The 21,793-nt window shown below is 46.6% G+C and overlaps 2 protein-coding genes across 5 annotated transcripts in view; both read right to left on the reverse strand.

Moving 5' to 3' along the window:
* LOC124020781 (golgin subfamily B member 1-like) overlaps positions 1-5,870 on the reverse strand; it is a 40,259-nt gene extending 34,389 nt beyond the window's left edge. For 3 of the 4 annotated variants that reach the window (XM_046336053.1, XM_046336052.1, XM_046336051.1), the window contains exons 1-2: positions 5,813-5,870; positions 4,028-4,179 (exon numbers count right to left, since the gene is read on the reverse strand). In XM_046336053.1, the coding sequence (XP_046192009.1) occupies positions 4,028-4,179; positions 5,813-5,857 (197 nt within the window). In that variant the 5' untranslated portion in view covers positions 5,858-5,870. The remainder of the gene's footprint in view (positions 1-4,027; positions 4,180-5,812) is intronic. The other variant, XM_046336054.1, reaches the window with a different exon arrangement.
* A 596-nt stretch (positions 5,871-6,466) lies between these two features.
* Positions 6,467-21,107, reverse strand: LOC124020783 (forkhead-associated domain-containing protein 1-like). Its single transcript, XM_046336056.1, has 14 exons — positions 20,949-21,107; positions 18,793-18,855; positions 17,489-17,659; positions 16,249-16,404; positions 15,966-16,079; positions 14,778-14,948; positions 14,212-14,400; positions 13,475-13,597; positions 12,997-13,110; positions 11,888-12,185; positions 10,847-10,962; positions 10,406-10,523; positions 9,864-9,874; positions 6,467-6,514 (listed from the first exon to the last, which is right to left on the reverse strand). The coding sequence occupies exons 2-14, from the start codon at positions 18,835-18,837 to the stop codon at positions 6,467-6,469; spliced, it is 1,674 nt and encodes a 557-aa protein (XP_046192012.1). The 5' UTR covers positions 18,838-18,855; positions 20,949-21,107.
* Positions 21,108-21,793: the final 686 nt, after the last annotated feature.

The following is a 21,793-nucleotide window of genomic DNA, read 5'->3' on the forward strand; positions in this document are numbered from 1 at the left end:
ACAGATATGGAGACAGAGATGGAGAGACAGAGATGAAGAGACAGAGATGAAGAGACAGATATGAAGAGACAGATATGGAGACAGAGATGGAGAGACAGAGATGAAGAGACAGAGATGGAGAGACAGAGATGGAGAGACAGAGATGGAGACAGAGATGGAGAGACAGATATGGAGAGACAGATATGGAGAGACAGATATGGAGAGACAGAGATGGAGAGACAGAGATGAAGAGACAGATATGGAGACAGAGATGGAGAGACAGAGATGGAGAGACAGAGATGAAGAGACAGATATGGAGAGACAGAGATGGAGAGACAGATATGGAGAGACAGATATGGAGACAGATATGGAGAGACAGAGATGGAGAGACAGAGATGGAGAGACAGAGATGGAGAGACAGAGATGGAGAGACAGAGATGGAGAGACAGAGATGGAGAGACAGAGATGGAGACAGAGATGGAGAGACAGAGATGAAGAGACAGATATGGAGAGACAGATATGGAGAGACAGAGATGGAGACAGAGATGGAGAGACAGAGATAGAGGATGGTTTAAGAAAGACAGATGATACAGGGAGTGAGACAGAGATAATGGATAGGGAGAGACGAGTGAGAGAGGGTGAAAGACAAGAGGGAAAGACTGCAAAAAGGTACGCTCACCCAATGGATGAACACACAACAGCAGCATTGCACACTAGGAAACGTGCAGACTCACTCCAGAGAGGAGAGAAAGAGAGCACTCCAGACTCCTATGAGCGTGTGTTCTTTACATACGTGTGTGTGTGTGTGTGTGTGTGTGTGTGTGTGTGTGTGTGTGTGTGTGTGTGTGTGTGTGTGTGTGTGTGTGTGTGTGTGTGTGTGTGTGTGTGTGTGTGTGTGTGTGTGTGTGTGTGTGTGTGTGTGTGTGTGTGTGTGTGTGTGTGTGTGTGTGTGTGTGTGTGTGTGTGTGTAGACTTTCCTAAAAGCAGAGTTTCTGGTCAAAGCCATGCACAACTAATAGGGAGGGAGACAGGCTGCAACCAAACACGAGGGGGATGGAAGGAGGGAGGCTGCAATGTCTTTACGGCTCAAGGAGACTGTACTGCAACAACATTTTCAATGGTGATATGCTATACTGGAAGCAGGGAGGTCACAGCCATTCCGACTGAAAGCTGCCCACACTGTGATTGGACTGTGATCCGTGGTCACTACATTTTTAATTATCAGTGGTCACTAGTCAGTGATTGGACCATCAAGGGGAGGGGGTAGCAATCACATTTATGTCAAATTGATCAATCAGGGCCAACAATTTGCACAAAACTCATTCCCATCTGTTTTGTGATATCAGGTAGATGTGGGAGGGGTGGGGGAGGGATAGCTAAAAGCAAAGAGTGACAGAGAAAAGGGTTTCACTGGGTGACAGAGAGAAGGGTTTCACTGGGTGACAGAGAGAAGGGTTTCACTGGGTGACAGAGAGAAGGGTTTCACTGGGTGACAGAGAGAAGGGTTTCACTGGGTGACAGAGAGAAGGGTTTCACTGGGTGACAGAGAGAAGGGTTTCACTGGGTGACAGAGAGAAGGGTTTCACTGGGTGACAGAGAGAAGGGTTTCACTGGGTGACAGAGAGAAGGGTTTCACTGGGTGACAGAGAGAAGGGTTTCACTGGGTGACAGAGAGAAGGGTTTCACTGGGTGACAGAGAGAAGGGTTTCACTGGGTGACAGAGAGAAGGGTTTCACTGGGTGTCAGAGAGAAGGGTTTCACTGGGTGACAGAGAGAAGGGTTTCACTGGGTGACAGAGAGAAGGGTTTCACTGGGTGACAGAGAGAAGGGTTTCACTGGGTGACAGAGAGAAGGGTTTCACTGGGTGACAGAGAGAAGGGTTTCACTGGGTGACAGAGAGAAGGGTTTCATTGGGTGACAGAGAGAAGGGTTTCACTGGGTGACAGAGAGAAGGGTTTCACTGGGTGACAGAGAGAAGGGTTTCATTGGGTGACAGAGAGAAGGGTTTCACTGGGTGACAGAGAGAAGGGTTTCACTGGGTGACAGAGAGAAGGGTTTCATTGGGTGACAGAGAGAAGGGTTTCACTGGGTGACAGAGAGAAGGGTTTCACTGGGTGACAGAGAGAAGGGTTTCACTGGGTGACAGAGAGAAGGGTTTCACTGGGTGACAGAGAGAAGGGTTTCATTGGGTGACAGAGAGAAGGGTTTCATTGGGTGACAGAGAGAAGGGTTTCATTGGGTGACAGAGAGAAGGGTTTCATTGGGTGACAGAGAGAAGGATTTCATTGGGTGACAGAGAGAAGGGTTTCACTGGGTAAGGATTGCAGATGTGGTAGTGCAAAGTGGTCAATGTAGCCAAGCGAATAAAATAAAAAAGTCATTTATTTTCAATGAGGACTCTTTAGATTCTTGAATTCCAAGGAATCTCCTTTAACAGAATGAACTTATGGAATTGACTCCATATCATTTATTAAGTGATGAGCAATCATTGAATGGACATGACAATATTTAATTGACAGCCAGTTGTTGTTTAGATGTTAAGATGAGGTCCAGAAACCAAGTTTGAGTAGGAATGGACCAATCAGATATTGCAATAGTTTGCTACTTCAGCAACTAAAAGCAGCAAGGGTGGCAGTGTTACACAGGCAACTGACAACAATGAGGTTAGCAAGCGTTAGTAAAGATGGATAGATGATTGGAGAGGACAAAAGTGTTGAAAAACAGCACCACTTGCAGTGTGTGAGTGTGTGTGTGTGTGTGTGTGTGTGTGTGTGTGTGTGTGTGTGTGTGTGTGTGTGTGTGTGTGTGTGTGTGTGTGTGTGTGTGTGTGTGTGTGTGTGTGTGTGTGTGTGTGTGTGTGTGTGTGTGTGTGTGTGTGTGTGTGTGTGTGTGTGTGTGTGTGTTAGAAGACATAAAACTCAAGCTATGATGTCAGTATATTATATAATTCCAATCCACATCATCTGTCAAGTAACTATGCTCACAATGACATCACAACTCTAGCCTAGAATTTTCACTTTAGTGTTATTAGTGGTTTAGATATAGCCTAATTTTTCTATAAATTAAACAATAAGGATATTTCACAATTCTATTAGAGGAGATTCTTCTAGGGCTCTTTTGATTGGTTTATTAATTCTTTATAAACAAGATCATTGGTTTATTTCTTTTTTCCATACAAGCTCCGCCCTCAGTCCTAATTCCAGTGTTAGCGTTCCCACCACCATTGAAGCCTTGTCATTTTGTTGCGTTAATATGTTTTGCAGATCAGTTCAAGGACAGTGTCATTATGAAGTCAACGGAGTCCGAAAGTGGCAGGGAAAGTTGGGGGAGGGAGAGACGGAAGGAAGGAGAGAGGGAGGGGAAAGTGGGAGGGAAGGAAACTTAAAAAGAGAGGAAGATACTGAAAGAAAGAAACACGACATGGAGGAAGAGGGACTGTTAAAAAGCACAGGCCTCCACTGTACTGCCTCCAGTTTACCCCGGAGGAGGTGAAAAGGATCCTGGGAAACTGAGGACAGTACAGTGGGCACAGGCTTTTGCTGAGGGGGATGGGCCTGCATGCACAAAACTGATGGGAAACAGGTTCTTGTTGGCTGCCCCCATCCCAGGAGCGGAGGAGGAGGAGGGGGGGCATGGGGTAGGGGTTGGGGGGGTGCACAGAGCCAGAACGAAAAGCTCGCCGGGGACGGAGGTTGGAGGGGGAAAAAATGAAACAAAAAATAAACATGCTCAGTTGGACAGTGAGGGGCTCTCAAACAACAACAGAAGACATTGAACTTTAACAGATAACTTCTCTAGAATTCCCTCCCACCTTCCTTCCTCCCTGTTTCCTTGGGTAAAAGATGTATGCTGTTTGACAGTATATAACAAAAGGTTTGGACAGAGTGGTAGCTGTGTTCTGTGTTGTCGAGGGAGGCGGGTTAGCGGCTTCTGGGTGATACGACTGTTGCATTTCGGTCTGAGGTGAGGTTTAGTGTCTGTGGTGTGTGGTAGTGGCAGTGCGCCCTGTGTGTGTGTGGATCACCCACCAACGGTGGCAGGGCCCTTACCCTCTCTCTCCTCCTCCATGTGGCTCATGCGCAGGGCCATGGTGGCCTTTTCCTCGCGGGCACGGTCCCTGGCCGTCACCGCCTCCGACACCATCTCCTGCCAGTCCAGCACCTGGCTCTGGGCGTCGTCGGCGCTACCTGACTCGCTGGCCTAGTGTGTGTAGGATCAGAAAGACATGGGAAGCAGGATATTGGTTTGGGGGTGGAGGAAGTATTGGGTCCAGAGATAAGACATTTATTCTCATCCTGGGATTTACTCAACATGGGAGAATGTGGTGTTTGATTTCATCTGAGAACAAGTGTCTTTCCATCAGAGAAGTGGTCAATAGGATAGATGTGTCAGATGTGTTTGGTGTACGGTGCCAGCAGGGTTTCTGTGAGGAAAATGAGGCGCCGGACATTTCATCTGCAGCATTTGCATTTACCAGATCATTTGAGTGTACCGGATCTGGAGGAGGAGCGGGAGGAGACGCTGTGGAGTACCGGACCCATATGTATTGGGTGCGTAACCTGATCATCCAGCCAAGGTGCTGAGAAATCCCATTTAGATTACGGTAATACATCTGAACAGAACATACAACTAGGATGCAACGCCGTGAATCCTCTTACTGAATTCTGATGAGCAATTTGTAGATGTTAGAATAACTGTCCACGTTTACTGTTACTCAGTCAACAAGGAGAAACCAACAGCAACATCACTAGTCTATGACAATCTACTATCCCCCATAGTAGAAAAGTTGACCTGTTCTATTGTTCAGCTTATCTTTCTTTGTGAGAAAGAAATAGCCTTTTCCAAACAGACTCTGGGACAGTTGTGGGACGATAGATCCCAAAATCATACAACAAGTAGGACTAGGATACATCAAAAACACACTTTCAAAAGCAATGAGGATGATGCAACAGATCAGAACATTTAGCTTGAAATGTTGATAAACTATTATTTCTTCACATTATAAGTGCAGCAATGCGCACAAGGCAGTAGGCAAATGTTTGTTCCCTAATGCAATTAACGGACCGCACCAGACAGCAGGTTCACGAGACAGAGATAAAACATTTAGCAGGGGAGATCTAGTGGTCCTTCTGTAGCTCAGTTGGTAGAGCATGGCGCTTGTAACGCCAGGGTAGTGGGTTCGATTCCCGGGACCACCCATACGTAGAATGTATGCACACATGATTGTAAGTCGCTTTGGATAAAAGCGTCTGCTAAATGGCATATATTAATGATGCAACAACTAGCACGGGCTGCTAATATGACGAGGGTTGAAGTTTGGCAACTGGTCAATGAAACAAAGTTGATTTGAAAACCAATAGAACATGAGAGAAACCGGCTGCTGGTTTCAATGGCATAAGCCTATGGAGGTCTTTATAAAATACTTTAGGCTACTTTGATGCAAGGTAAGACATGCCTCACAATATGAAGCAAAACATTCAGGTTTCAAACAATTAAGTCTACATCTGAAAAATGCATGCTACTTCCAGCTCACTGCAAAGTGGTGTGGGACATGCTGAAGCCTGCCTACCTATGCACTTGATTGGCGAATGTAAAACGCGCTTCAATTACCAGTTGGGGGGGTAAGGCCGACTATTACTGGTTAACGGAAACCTTGAGTGACAGTCAAGGTATGCATCCATAGATGAACCCATCTACCCCTCACTGGTTTCCCCAACATTGAGTATCAAGTATCATGACTCGACACCACTACTGCACTGCATGCCGGGATGTAGGTGGTACTTCCTTGTTGCAGTGCATGTTGGGTACCATCTGGTGGGGTTTGAACTCTGACCTGAGAGGCGGCTCTCTTGGTGACCTGCTCCAGGTCGGAGGCCATTTTCCTCTGCTGCTCCTCTGCTGCTGGCCTCAGTACATCTACAGGAGGACACCAGTTAACATCTTGGCCTCCAGAACATCTACATGAGGACAGAGGACATGTTAACCACCTCCAGCACATCTACATGAGGACAGAGGACATGTTAACATCTACATAAGGTCAGAGGGCATGTTAACATCTACATGAGGACAGAGGACATGTTAACCACCTCCAGCACATCTACATGAGGACAGAGGACATGTTAACCACCTCCAGCACATCTACATGAGGACAGAGGACATGTTAACCACCTCCAGCACATCTACATGAGGACAGAGGACATGTTAACATCTACATAAGGTCAGAGGGCATGTTAACATCTACATGAGGACAGAGGACATGTTAACCACCAGCACATCTACAGGACATGTTAACCACCTCCAGCACATCTACATGAGGACAGAGGACATGTTAACCACCTCCAGCACATCTACATGAGGACAGAGGACATGTTAACCACCTCCAGCACATCTACATGAGGACAGAGGACATGTTAACATCTACATAAGGTCAGAGGGCATGTTAACATCTACATGAGGACAGAGGACATGTTAACCACCTCCAGCACATCTACATGAGGACAAAGGACAGGACATGAGAGGACATGTTCCAGCACATCTACATGAGGACAGAGGACATGTTAACATCTACATAAGGTCAGGGCATGTTAACATCTACATGAGGACAGTTAACCACCTCCAGGACATGTTAACCTCCAGCACATCTACATGAGGACAGAGGACATGTTAACCACCTCCAGCACATCTACATGAGGACAGAGGACATGTTAACATCTACATGAGGACAGAGGACATGTTAACCACCTCCAGTACATCTACATGAGGACAGAGGACATGTTAACCTCCTCCAGCACATCTACATGAGGACAGAGGACATGATAACATCTACATGAGGACAGAGGACATGATAACATCTACATGAGGACAGAGGACATGTTAACATCTACATGAGGACAGATGACGTTAACCACCTCCAGCACATCTACATGAGGACAGAGGACATGTTAACCACCTCCAGCACATCTACATGAGGACAAAGGACATGTTAACCACCTCCAGCACATCTACATGAGGACAGAGGACATGTTAACATCTACATAAGGTCAGAGGACATGTTAACCACCTCCAGCACATCTACATGAGGACAGAGGACATGTTAACCACCTCCAGCACATCTACATGAGGACAGAGGACATGTTAACATCTACATAAGGTCAGAGGGCATGTTAACATTTACATGAGGACAGAGGACATGTTAACCACCTCCAGCACATCTACATGAGGACAGAGGACATGTTAACCTCCAGCACATCTACATGAGGACAGAGGACATGTTAACCACCTCCAGCACATCTACATGAGGACAAAGGACATGTTAACATCTACATGAGGACAGAGGACATGTTAACCACCTCCAGTACATCTACATGAGGACAGAGGACATGTTAACCTCCTCCAGCACATCTACATGAGGACAGAGGACATGACATGAGGACAGAGGACATTAACATCTACATGAGGACAGAGGACATGTTAACATCTACATGAGGACAGATGACATGTTAACCACCTCCAGCACATCTACATGAGGACAGAGGACATGTTAACCTCCTCCAGCACATCTACATGAGGACAGAGGACATGACAGGTCAGAGGACATGTTAACATCTACATGAGGACAGAGGACATGTTAACCACCTCCAGCACATCTACATGAGGACAGAGGACATGTTAACATCTACATGAGGACAGAGGACATGTTAACATCTACATGAGGACAGAGGACATGTTAACATCTACATGAGGACAGAGGACATGTTAACCTCCTCCAGCACATCTACATGAGGACAGAGGACATACATTAACATGTTAACATCTACTGAGGACACAGGACATGTTAACATCTACATGAGGACACATGTTAACATCTACATGAGGACAGAGGACATGTTAACATCTACATGAGGACAGAGGACATGATAACATCTACTGAGGACCAGTTAACACATGAGGACAGAGGACATGATAACATCTACATGAGGACAGAGGACATGTTAACATCTACATGAGGACAGATGACATGTTAACCACCTCCAGTACATCTACATGAGGACAGAGGACATGTTAACATCTACATGAGGACAGAGATGACATGTTAACCACCTCCAGTACATCTACATGAGGACAGAGGACATGTTACCTCCTCCAGCACATCTACATGAGGACAGAGGACATGTTAACATCTACATGAGGACAGAGGACATGTTAACATCTACATGAGGACAGAGGACATGTTAACATCTACATGAGGACAGAGGACATGTTAACATCTACATGAGGACAGAGGACATGTTAACATCTACATGAGGACAGAGGACATGTTAACATCTACATGAGGACAGAGGACATGTTACCACCACATCTACCATGTAACATCTACATGAGGACAGAGGACATGTTAACCACCTCCAGTACATCTACATGAGGACAGAGGACATGTTAACATCTACATGAGGACAGAGGACATGTTAACCACCTCCAGCACATCTACATCTACATGCACATCTACATGAGGACAGAGGACATGTTAACCACCTCCAGCACATCTACATGAGGACAGAGGACATGTTAACCACCTCCAACACATCTACATGAGGACATGTTAACCACCTCCAGCACATCTACATGAGGACATGTTAACCACCTCCAACACAGGACATGTTAACCACCTCCAGCACATCTACATGAGGACAGAGGACATGTTAACCACCTCCAGCACATCTACATGAGGACATGTTAACCACCTCCAACACATCTACATGAGGACAGAGGACATGTTAACCACCTCCAGCACATCTACATGAGGACAGAGGACATGTTAACCACCTCCACATGTTAACCACCTCCAACACATCTACATGAGGACAGAGGACATGTTAACCACCTCCAGCACATCTACATGAGGACAGAGGACATGTTAACCACCTCCAGCACATCTACATGAGGACAGAGGACATGTTAACATCCAGCACATCTACATGAGGACAGAGGACATGTTAACCACCTCCAACACATCTACATGAGGACAGAGGACATGTTAACCACCTCCAGCACATCTACATGAGGACAGAGGACATGTTAACCACCTCCAGCACATCTACATGAGGACAGAGGACATGTTAACCACCTCCAACACATCTACATGAGGACAGAGGACATGTTAACCACCTCCAGCACATCTACATGAGGACAGAGGACATGTTAACCACCTCCAGCACATCTACATGAGGACAGAGGACATGTTAACCACCTGAGGACAGCACATCTACATGAGGACAGAGGACATGTTAACCACCTCCAGCACATCTACATGAGGACAGAGGACATGTTAACCACCACATCTCCAGTTAACCACCTCCAACACATCTACATGAGGACAGAGGACATGTTAACCACCTCCAGCACATCTACATGAGGACAGAGGACATGTTAACCACCTCCAGCACATCTACATGAGGACAGAGGACATGTTAACCACCTCCAGCACATCTACATGAGGACAGAGGACAGTTAACCACCTCCAGCACATCTACATGAGGACAGAGGACATGTTAACCACCTCCAGCACATCTACATGAGGACAGAGGACATGTTAACCACCTCCAGCACATCTACATGAGGACAGAGGACATGTTAACCACCTCCAGCACATCTACATGAGGACAGAGGACATGTTAACCACCTCCAGCACATCTACATGAGGACAGAGGACATGTTAACCACCTCCAGCACATCTACATGAGGACAGAGGACATGTTAACCACCTCCAACACATCTACATGAGGACAGAGGACATGTTAACCACCTCCAGCACATCTACATGAGGACAGAGGACATGTTAACCACCTCCAGCACATCTACATGAGGACAGAGGACATGTTAACCACCTCCAGTACATCTACATGAGGAGAGGACATGTTAGAGACAGAACACAATGTAAACAGATTCTGAATAACACGCTGAAGGTACATTGACAAAGATCAAACAGAACAAGCGACCAAAATAACATACAGATGTACAAGGCTGAAACAGATCACTTGTAAACATGGGGAGCCGTTGCTCATTTAGATGGTCTTCAAACCTCTTGTAAATCCTCACCAGACGACACAGAGATTAGTTTCAGTACAGAGAACATCTAGAGAACATCTGCAGTAGAAAAGCCTTTTGTTAAAGAGAAAAGAAAAGCCTTTTCGCTTTGAATGTAAAGAAATGTTTTCCCCCCCTAGCGTTGCTAGACAAAAGAGGGGGTGGGGTGTTTACTAAATAACATATTAACACATCATTTTTTAAAGAGTTATAAATGATAACACCAAGGAGAAGTCCACAATAAGATAACGTGCTAGCTAGTTTTGTAAGTGTTAAGTTCATTACACCATGGTCCAGATAAGTGTAGTCAGGTGATTGATGATAGTTGGAAGACTCTCCTCACCGTTCTTGGCCTTGATCTCGTCGTACTGCTCCAGCTTCCACAGCGTCTCCTCCCGCTCCTCCTCCAGATCCGTGACGCGGCTACGCAGGGACGTCACATCAGGGCCCGCTCTGCCAGACTGGAGGAGGGTCATTGTTCACAGGTCAAGGGAAGCTCAGCGCAACATGTCTGGTTCTTGAATGAGACTAAACGTGCACGACATACATTCAGGGCAACATTTTCCCTCTCCCAAACACACGTGCCCTCTGAGCATACTAATCATAGAAGTCTAAATAGATGGGAGCTCTGAATTCAACTCTGCTAAAATAATTGCCCTCTTCTCACAGACCATTGTTACAGAAAAGTTATAACATTGATCATCGCGCTGCTGATTATAAATGTACTCATCCCGCCTATTTAAAATGTTACAATTAGTTTGCTAGATAGAACTGGATCTCTTACCTGGCTTTTCCTCAGCTCGTCCTCCAGCTGTCGAATACGAGACTTTGACCAGGCTTTTATCTTTAGGAACTTGGCTTCCGATTTACTGGCCTCCTCAGATTTCAGCTTGGCTTGTGCTGCAAGAGACGAGAAAGAAGGGGGAGAGACAGAGAGAGAAAGAAAGACAGAGACAGAGAAAGAAGGGGGGGACAGAGAAAGAAGGGGGGAGACAGAGAGAGAAAGAAGGGGGAGACAGAGAGAGAGAAAGAAGGGGGAGACAAAGAGAGAAAGAAGGGGGGAGACAGAGAGAGAAAGAAGGGGGAGACAGAGAGAGAAAGAAGGGGGAGACAGAGAGAGAAAGAAGGGGACAGAGAGAGAGAAAGAAGGGGGAGACAGAGAGAGAAAGAAGAGAGAAAGGGGGAGACAGAGAGAGAAAGAAGGGGGAGACAGAGAGAGAAAGAAGGGGGGGGAGACAGAGAGAGAAAGAAGGGGGAGACAAAGAGAGAAAGAAGGGGGAGACAGAGAGAGAAAGAAGAGAGAAAGGGGGAGACAGAGAGAGAAAGAAGGGGGGAGGGGGAGACAGAGAGAGAAAGAAGGGGGGAGAGAGAGAGAGAAGGGGGAGAGAGAGAAAGAAGGGGGAGACAGAGAGAGAAAGAAGGGGGAGACAGAGAGAGAAAGAAGGGGGAGACAGAGGGGGGAGACAGAGAAAGAAAGAAGGGGGGGGAGACAGAAAGAAGAAAGGGGAGACAGAAAGAAGGGGGAGACAGAGAAAGAAGGGGGGGGAGACAGAAAGAAGGGGGAGACAGAAAGAAGGGGGAGACAGAGAAAGAAGGGGGAGACAGAGAAAGAAGGGGGAGACAGAGAGAGAAAGAAGGGGGGGAGACAGAGAAAGAAGGGGGGGAGACAGAGAGAGAAAGGAGAGTGACAGGAGAAAAGCAGATCATGAGATCTTCACAAGACCTGAAGAAGAGCTTAACATCCCAGGAAGCACATCAACATAATCTAAGCATCATATGGTCTGTAGAATGTGTGTATCTGTCCACACCTGTACCGACTACCTACCTTCCAGCTCGTTCATCCTCTGGGCCGTGGCTGGAGAATCCCTGCCACTCCCTGCTTGCGTTTGGGTCTGAAGCTCAGCGACAGGGTTCCTTCCCAGCTCCTCCTGTAGCTGCCCGCGAAGTGCCTGCTCCCGCTCGGCCAGCTGGGCCTCGTGACACTCGGCGGCACGGCGCAGCTCGCCCTGATGCTTCTCCAAGAGGTCACGCAGCTGAGCCCGCATCACGTGCTTCTCAGCCTCCATCTTGGACCCGAGGCTCTCGCGCTCCACCTGCAGCCGCCGCGCCCGCTCCACAAGGTCCTGGGAGAGAAAAGGAGGGATGAGGGTAGAGCAGGAGGGGATAGAGAGGGATGAATGAGGGAAGGAGGGACAATTGGTGATCACTGTTCTAAGCTAGGGTTGTCGCGAGAGAGATGACATAAGGGGATTGGTCTCCCTCATCTGAAGTTAATTACTCCAGGGTCACCGTTGATAGTGGCTGACCCTGGCCGTCACGCCTCTCTCCGAGGGTGTCCGGAGAGATGGGATACGCAAAAAACACATTTAGAATTCACACAGGCGTATTAATACACACTTGTATGTGTATGAAATAGGACCAATAAAAGCACCCACCAAATTATTATTCATTATAGTAGTAGCCATCACCAAGACTGTATCCTTGATTCTCCACCCTCTTCCTAGTAGTGTGCACTTGCACACTCCCTGTAAGGGATCTAATAGCATTGGATTGATGTAAGAGTAGTCTGGAGAGACTTCTCGTCATTGTTAAATGTATGCAGGAAGGTTGGGAAGTGGACACACACTTTGGGAGAAAGAAAGAGAATTGGAACGTAGCCCATATTGTCTTGGCCCACCCTTCCAATGGGTATAGCTGTTAACACCCATGTGGTTCCTTATAATATATCATAATATATGCCATTTAGCAGATGTTTTTATCCAAAGTGATGTACAGTCATGTGTGCATACATTCTTCATATGGGTGGCCCCAGAGGGAAACAAACCCCCTGATCTAGGCGGTGCAAGCGCCATGCTCTACCTGAGACACAAAGAGGACCCCTTAAAGGGATAGTTCACCTTAACTAAAGTTTGACCTATTTAAATAACCCCTCACCTTGATCTGCTGGTCTCTGGAGTCCACCTCCCCCTGGAGGACATCAATCACCTGGTTTTTACCCTGCAGCACCTCCTCCTTCTCATGTAGTTTCTGTTTCAGAGCCTTCAGGAGCTGGGGAGGACAGACAGCCATGTCAGCAACTACACTACCCACGGTGCACAGCAGTGATACTGTATATCACAACTTGATCTTGTGGTCACACTAGGACATTGCATGTTGTAACTGGAAATGTTTCACTTTTGGTACAATTCGCTGGATGTATAACTGTATTGAAACAGAATGTTCCTTCCAATGACTTAAGATACACTATAGATTATTCTATCTACAGCTAGCATGCAGCCAGGTTACAGAGTTCAGAATGAATAGAGTAACTTCACGGAATAAGGACAATTTAAAGTGGGTTCATAGTAGATTTTACTGGTCATTTTAATGGTAAAACAAAAGTAACAGTGGTAGATCCTCTAGTCTAGTTTACCTGTTCCAGATCAGCGCTGGCGTCAGACTTGGCGGCCAATTTGAAGAGCTCCTGCTCATGCATCTGGTTTACCTCCATTAGCTTGTTGTCTTTCTGCAGAATGATGTCTTTAAACGTCTGGATCTGAAACGATAGTTCATTCAGAAGACATTTGTGAAGCTTGAATACATGGCTGGTCACAGCTGGTCTGACGGAAGCTTGAATACACGGCTGGTCACAGCTGGTCTGACAGGGAAGCTTGAATACACGGCTGGTCTGACAGGGAAGCTTGAATACACGGCTGGTCATGGCTGGTCTGACAGGGAAGCTTGAATACACGGCTGGTCACGGCTGGTCTGACAGGGAAGCTTGAATACACGGCTGGTCTGACAGGGAAGCTTGAATACACGGCTGGTCACGGCTAGTCTGACAGGGAAGCTTGAATACACGGCTGGTCTGACAGGGAAATAGAGCGTTTGCGATTTCTTCAGCTGATGAGGTGAACAGTGATGTGATTGGCCAAGACACAGAAAACATGAAAAAGCTGATTTTACAGGGACGGGAGGAGGAGTTGTGTTGTAACTGGATGTTTTGTTTTTGTTTTAATGTTTATCTGTCATTAATAAACGTGACGATAAATAATGTGATGATTAAAAAAATAGTACATCTCTTATATTATAAAGTCATAAGCAGATTTGCTGATAAATCATGTTAAAAAATCACATCTGCGAAATCTGTGATTTTTCACCATAACCTACGTTTTGCTTGTACATGTTCTCCTTGTCCTCGAAGGTGGCCTTTTCTGTGACTAGGAGCTCCTTGAGGCTCTCAGTCTGTTCCTGCAGCAGGCTGTGACGTTCATCACCCTCGCCCACCTTCCTGGTCAGACTTAGGACCAACAGCTGCAGCTCCGCCAGGGAGCCCACTCCGCTCTCCTCCGGCAACGCCTGGAACACCACCCAAAAACCTTGTATTAGATTGTGTGGTGAGATACCTCGTATTAGATTGTGTGGTGAGAAAACTCATGTTATATTGTGTGGTGGGAAACCTCGTGTTATATTGTGTGGTGGGATAACTCGTATTATATTGTGTGGTGGGAAACCTCGTATTAGATTGTGTACATGAGGTCATGGATAATATGACCGTGCTGGTCACACCCCATGTATCTCCAGGACCAGGGCTGGTGACTACTGTTACTGGTACCCCTAACATCTCTCTGAAATCCGTAGTGTCCCAATAGCAGATGCATCATTGTTGGCTCGTGCCAATTTGTCCATGGGATGCATATTTAAAGGACAATAAAGCTTCTGGAATTTGTATTTACCATGTGCTCCGTGTCTGGTTGGGCTGGAGGCGTGGCCGTCTGCTCTCCGGTGGCCAGGCCAGTCTGCAGGTGGACTATGTAGGCCTCCTTCTCTGACAGCTTCCTGTTTCGCTCCACCAGCATGGCGTCCATGTCCGCACCACGCTGCCTCTGGGCCTCCAGCTCTCGTGACTGGGAGAGGGAAAGACGTGGGCACGGGTCAGATGCACATCGGCGCACACACACATAGTAGACACAACAACACTCAAACACTAAAAATATATACTCATTCACACACAATTTTGAGAATTTTCCACTTTTTCTTCCCTACGGTGAAGCATGGTGGTGACAGCATCATGCTGTGGGGATGTTTTTCAGCGGCAGGGACTGGGAGACTAGTCAGGATCGATGGAAAGATGAACGGAGAAAAGTAGAGAGATCCTTTATGAAAACCTGCTCCAGAGCGCTCAGGACCTCAGACTGGGGCGAAGGTTCACCTCCAGCATGTCAATGACCCTAAGCACACAGGCAACGCAGGAGTGGCTTCAGGACAAGTATTTCAATGTCCTTGAGTGGGCCAGCCGGAGCCCGGACTTGAACCCAATCGAACATCTTTGGAGAGATCTGGAAATAGCTGTGCAGTGACGCTTCCCAACTAACTTGACAGAGCTTGAGAGGATCTGCAGAGAAGAATGGGAGAAACTCCCCAAATACAAGTGTGCCAAGCTTGTAGCGTCATACCCAAGAAGACTCAAGGCTAAATCGCTGCCAAAGATGCTTCAACAAAGTACTGAGTAAAGGGTCTGCAATATTTTAGTTTTTATATTGTATAAATGTGCAGAAATGTCTAAAAACCTGCTTTTGCTTTGTCATTATGGGGTATTGTGTGTAGATTGATGAGCGAAAAATTATTTTTAATCAATTTTAGAATAAGGCTGTAACGTAAGAAATTGTGGAAAAAGTCTAGGGGTCTGAATACTTTCCAAATGCACCGTATATAGCAACTAAGCTTTAAACTGCAAATGTGTACATTCCCTAAACCAAACCACGTTTCATAAGGCATTATACAGCCAGTATGAATGCTCATAGGAATGCATGTACAGTGCCTATTGAAGGTTTAAACCCCTTTGAACTTCCTTAACATTTTTCTGCCTCAAAATGCATTCTAAAAGGGAATAGATGAGATTTTGGTGAGGGTGTAGGTAGTACCTTGACTTCCAGTTCCTCATCTCTCTGTGACAGCTGATGCTCCAGCTCCTCCACCTTCTTCCTAAGGAGGAGGATCTTCCCACGGCTGGCCTGCTCGCTTCCCTCTACACCTCCCTACAGGGGTCATATGCAGGGAAAAACAGGGTCAAAGGTCAGAAGGGTTACTGTGGTTTCCTGTTGCTATTGCTCACTGAACTTGGATGGGTGGATGGATGTGTCTGTCTGTCCATCTGCGTGTGTACGTGCAAACATATGTGCATGTATGTGTGTGTGAGCGTGTTACCTTCTTACTGTGGGTGGGAGTCCCCTGGCCCCCAGCTCCACCCCCGGCAGCACCTCCTTTCTTCAGCTCCTCCAGCTGGGCGCTGAGGGAGGTGACCTTGGCTTTGTTCTGGAGACGCATCTTGGACAGCTTGGCCTCGCACGCCTCCTTCTCTGCCTGTGTAGAAAAGTAGGAGGGGGAGGGGTAGACATGGTACCTTTAGTTAAAGCTAGGGGTGTCACACATTCAATGTATGTCTTGCTCCGATATGGAGGGGTAGCCTACTCTTTGGAGTTATCGTGTCTTTAGCATTAAGTCTTAATAAGCATAACTGTAAAAGCTCATTTGGGCTAACTGTGCCTTTAAAAGGCCATATGGACACTGAGTTTGTGATCTGTTTTTTTATGTGATGCACTGTGCTGTGATCTCAGACTGCCTGAACACCTCTCACATATTAGCCAGTCTGTTTCTTCATTCATGCACCTTGGTTGGACTGTGAGTTAGCGATAGTAGCCTATACTATTCCCTGTGGACTCCAATCCTGTTTTACTATATAGTCTATCTATGGAGCCTCTCAGGTAGACTAAGCTATGGCTGTAGTATCAGCAGAGACCACAATGTTTCTATTGGACAAAAGAAATTGGTTGTAAATTCCTCAGCAGCCCTCATATAGACATGGTGTGCATCCCAAATTGCACTCTATTCCCTATGTAGTGCAATACTTTTGACCAGGGCCCATCTATTCCCTATATAGTGCACTACTTTTGACCAGGGCCCATCTAATCCCTATATAGTGCACTACTTTTGACCAGGGCCCATATAATCCCTATATATTGCACATCTTTTGACCAGGGCCCAGTAGTGAACTATATAGGGAATAGGGTGACATTTGGGATGCAGATATGGTGTCAGCACTCTGTGCAGCACAAGTGGACTTTGACTTGTAAATGAATAGACAAAAGTAACTAAACCACTCCCTGCCATTGAAACAGGATGAGTGATTCTATTGTCTTGAATTAAAAACAAACTGACAGCATATGGGCCTCACTCTGCCGTGGCAGTGTTTGCATTGCGCTTTCTGATAAATGCCTCTACTTTGTCCGTCAGCAATCCCTGTGGCTTTAGGAGGGCCTTGAACTGCCACAATGATGCAGTTGGTAAGAACTGATCTACGGTTGGTTTAAAAATGTTCACCTCTTAATGGTTAGGCCTTCGGGAGAGGGTCTAGGAGCATCATCAAACTGGAGCACCCAGGACGTACCTTGAGCTGCTCGTCTTTGGTGCGCAGCGAGCCATCCTTCTCACGGATCAGCTCCTTCAGCTGGGCCACCAGCTGCTCTGTCTGGGCCAGCCGCTCCGCCACCTCCACCAGGGCTGCCTGGCCTCCTTCTCCTCCTCCAGCACCACCACCACCCTGGGGGGTGCCGAGCGCCTGGAGAGAGACCGGGGACCGAGAGTAGGATGGGGGAGAGGTATGGTAGAGAGCCAGGAGATATGGTAGAGAGCCAGGAGGGGGAGACAGACAGACGACGCCACCTCCACCAGGGCTGCCTGGCTCCTCCTCCTCCAGCACCACCACCACCCTTGCCGAGCGCCTGAGAGAGACCGGGGACCGAGAGTAGGATGGGGAGAGAGGTATGGTTAGAGAGCCAGGAGGGGGAGACAGACAGACGACAAGAGAGACGAGGAGAGAGAGACAGAGAGGGAGAGAGAGACAAGAGAAAGACACAGAGAGCGAGACAAGGTGAGAGAGAGAGAGCGAGAGAGACGAGGAGAGAGAGAGCAACGAAGAGAGACGAGGAGAGCGAGACGAGGAGAGCGAGACGAGGAGAGCGAGACGAGGAGAGCGAGACGAGGAGAGACAAGAGACACAGAGCGAGACGAGGAGAGCGAGACGAGGAGAGCGAGATGAGGAGAGCGAGATGAGGAGAGCGAGACGAGGAGAGACAAGAGACACAGAGCGAGACAAGGCAAGAGAGAAGCGGGGAGAGAGAGAGCGACGAGGAGAGACAAGAGACGAGGAGAGAGACGAGGAGAGAGCGAGACGAGGAGAGAGAGAGACCAGGAGAGACCGAGACAAGGAAAGACCGAAACGAGGAAAGCACCGAGGAGACACGAGAGACAGACAAGGAGAGAGAGACAATCTGTTAGTGAAAACAGAAAGCTAGCCTTCGCTGGAACAGAGGACAAAGAGATAAACGTATTATACAAACAGCTAAGGGATAAGAACAAGGAGAATGGGCTAGGCTAGGGACTGAAAGGAAAAGGGCTTGTTGTTAGGGGTCGATTGGCGTGAATTGGGGCGGATGTGTGGGGGTGGGGGGGGTAGCTGTGGCTTCACTACAGGAAGTACGATTTCTGATCCTCACACAGTAAAAAGCTGTGAGCTCAGCACTCTCCCTAATCCCCCCCCCCCATCTATGGGGTTATGGGCTGATGGCTTTGGAAGAACACACACGACATTGCACACACGTGTGTATACACACACACACACAAATGGGCATACTACATGTACATAGCACAGGTGCATTCCTTCACAAACAGACATGTTGGTTTGATACTTACTCCCTGGCCAGGAGTGCCATCTTCATTGGAAAACCACTTCAGCATGGTTTAGAGTGCTACTTCCTGGAGTCAAATAAACAACAGGGACATTTAGTCCACAACCAAAGCATTTAAACTAATAGGCTACCCTACACATAACCATGACAACTAACACAGGACATTCAATGGATTTCGGGATAACAATGACTAAACCTCATCTGAACTGGAAGCACTACTGCGGCTAGGCTAAAACTTAAGCGGCCTATCAAATTTAAGCTTCAGTGAAACTCTGAAGGTCTTGCATCAGAAGTTGCGTCACTGAGCTGTCTTGAGGGCTGTTTTCAACAACAACAAAAACATAGCAATGTCAGTTTCAGATCCTGGGGCTTTTTGAAGGCCTGTGCCACATAATTCATTTGTGAACACCAAACATATGCCAGTCCACTGAAATGTAGGAATGTCTCCCAAGAGGTACCTCAGGCTCTAGGACCCAATACTAGCCTAGGTATTGTGAGTAGTGTGGAATGTATGAGTGAAAACAAGCATGCAAGCTTACATATAGTAGATTTTTTACATGTTTTAAAGCAAACTCTAAAAAAATGTTTTATTTGTTTTCTTCTTGTGACAGCAAATCTGTTTGCTTTTAAATTTTCACAACTACACTAGGGTGTCAAATAGCCCGTTTGTGAAATGATGTCGATCCATAGCCTAACTGACATAACGCAAGACTAAGATAAGACATAGGCCTATGGATTTCACCCCGTTGCGAGACGTTTTTCAACGTAATCCGACTAATGAATACACCCATATGTTAGGCTTCTGCACCTTCGAGTGCAACACAGTGAGGCTACATTGGTTCCCACTCACAGACTAGCCTATTCCATGAACAGCTTGTTACATGCCAGGGATAAAGCGTTTCAGAGTAGGAGTGCCGATCAAGGACCCCCCCTAAACTGATCCAAGATCAGCACTCTGAGACTCGTTGTCAATACAGGCCCAGGTCTGTAACCCCCCTGTTTATAGTCTCGCTATTGTTATTTTATTGCTGCTCTTGAATTACTTGTTGCTTTTATTTCTTATTATTATTAATATATTTTTTAACTGCATTGTTGGTTGGGAGCTCATAAGTAAACATTTCACTAAGGTCTACACCTGTTGTATTCAGCACATGTGACTAATACAATTTGATTTGAGATCATGTTAGTGGAGAGGAGTTAGGAATCACTCAATTCTGGCTGCTACTAATGACAATGAGCAGTGTGTTGTTTATGATTCTGCAATCTAGACAGGTAAGGCGAGTTGTTATATTGCACAACAAGGGCTGGAAGCCAGTCATTTAACTGAGTGCCCTGAGATGCTGGCAGCCAAAAGCACTTAGCTGTTTGACGCACATGTCACATGACATACAGCCAGGAGAAAATCAGGCCAAACCAGTTCACTCATGCATGAGTCCTGCCACTCCCTCTGTGCCCAGCTGCCCAAACCTCCCTGTCTCATTCCTCGGTTCCACTGGCCCGTAACAGAACAACGTTAATAATCTCAAGCAGAAAAATGCAGGTTTGGCCCTACGATGTTTATTACATTATCAGCCGCAGGCACCGCTGGATAGCAACGACATTATTAGTAACGTCCGTGCTGACTGCGCCATTGTAACGTTATATAGTCATCTTTTGGCTGCTGGTTTGGAAAGCCTTAATAGCATGGTAGTTAGTAATGGCTTTGAAAGAAACCCGGTTGATTGTTAACGTGTTTGTACATGTCCGCAAACCATTGTAAACTAGCTGAAATAGAGGTTCTTGTTCTGTTCATTTGGCTTACACTTGCCAACTACATTTACATTTGTCATTTAGCAGACGCTCTTATCCAGCGCGACTCAGCCTGTGACACAGGAGCTAACGTTGCCTTCCCCCTAAGTAACGTTAATGTAACATGACCATTTACATTTGAACTAGCTACGTTAGCCAGCTCGACTTGACATGCCAAATGCATCAGCATGCAAAACATGTTCTATATCGTTACCTCCACTATGTAACTAAAGGCTACTTAATGAGTAGTATAATATAATTAATGTCAGCTAGGAACCTTATCTAAGCCAGTCGGCAGCTGACAATTTTGCTAACGTTAGCTAGCATTAGCAGCTGCTTGCACTTGTCAGACAGCAAAACCCAAACGCTTACCCAATGTATCGCTTCATAAAGATGTTCATTCACATATTATACAATGAAATCGTCAAATGGCGCATGTTTATTGCTCAAGTTAAGAAATCACAAGAGATCCGAGGTATCCTTCAATCATCAGCGGCCATGTTCGTCAGGTGAATAAAAACAGCGAAGGGACGCAACGACGCTCCTACTGCGATGCTGCGTGCGCGTACCCAAGGTCCGCGTGCCCACGAATAAGGTACGTATCAGGGAGGACGAGATATAGCATCTTTATAAGTACAGTATGTGTAGCCCTTCATATATACAGTGAGTCATTGGTGTAGTCCAGGGATGGACAACTTTGATGATGGGGGGGGCACAAAAATCTAAGCTCATCATGCAGCAATTGGCTGTTGAGACTGTTCTGTTATCTGTTTTATTTTATTAATGGTAATTCACTACAAAGCTGTATTCTGTTTTGGGGGGGGAATTGATCCAAGGGCCTTCAAAAGGGGGTCGCCAGTTGGTCGCCAGTTGCCTATCCCCGGTGTTATTTTTTAAATGTAACCTTTTTTTTTATTACACCGGGGAAGGGCAACTGGCGACTAGGCCTTTTGAAGGGCCTTGGATCAATTCCCCCCTCAAAAACAAGTCAGTTAAGAACAAATTCGAATTTACAATGACTGCCTACACCGGCCAAACACGGACGACGTTGAGCCAATTGTGCACCTCTCTTTTGGGTCCCAATCACGGCCGGTTGTGATACAGCCTGGATTCGAATCAGTGAAATGCACGAGAGCTTGTGACTATGAGGTTTTCTGAGATTCTGAGATAATCTCTCCCTATATAGAGTACTATATAGGGAGAGAACATTGAACATA

Source organism: Oncorhynchus gorbuscha, unplaced genomic scaffold (assembly GCF_021184085.1).
Source record: "Oncorhynchus gorbuscha isolate QuinsamMale2020 ecotype Even-year unplaced genomic scaffold, OgorEven_v1.0 Un_scaffold_910, whole genome shotgun sequence".
Taxonomy (NCBI): domain Eukaryota; kingdom Metazoa; phylum Chordata; class Actinopteri; order Salmoniformes; family Salmonidae; genus Oncorhynchus; species Oncorhynchus gorbuscha.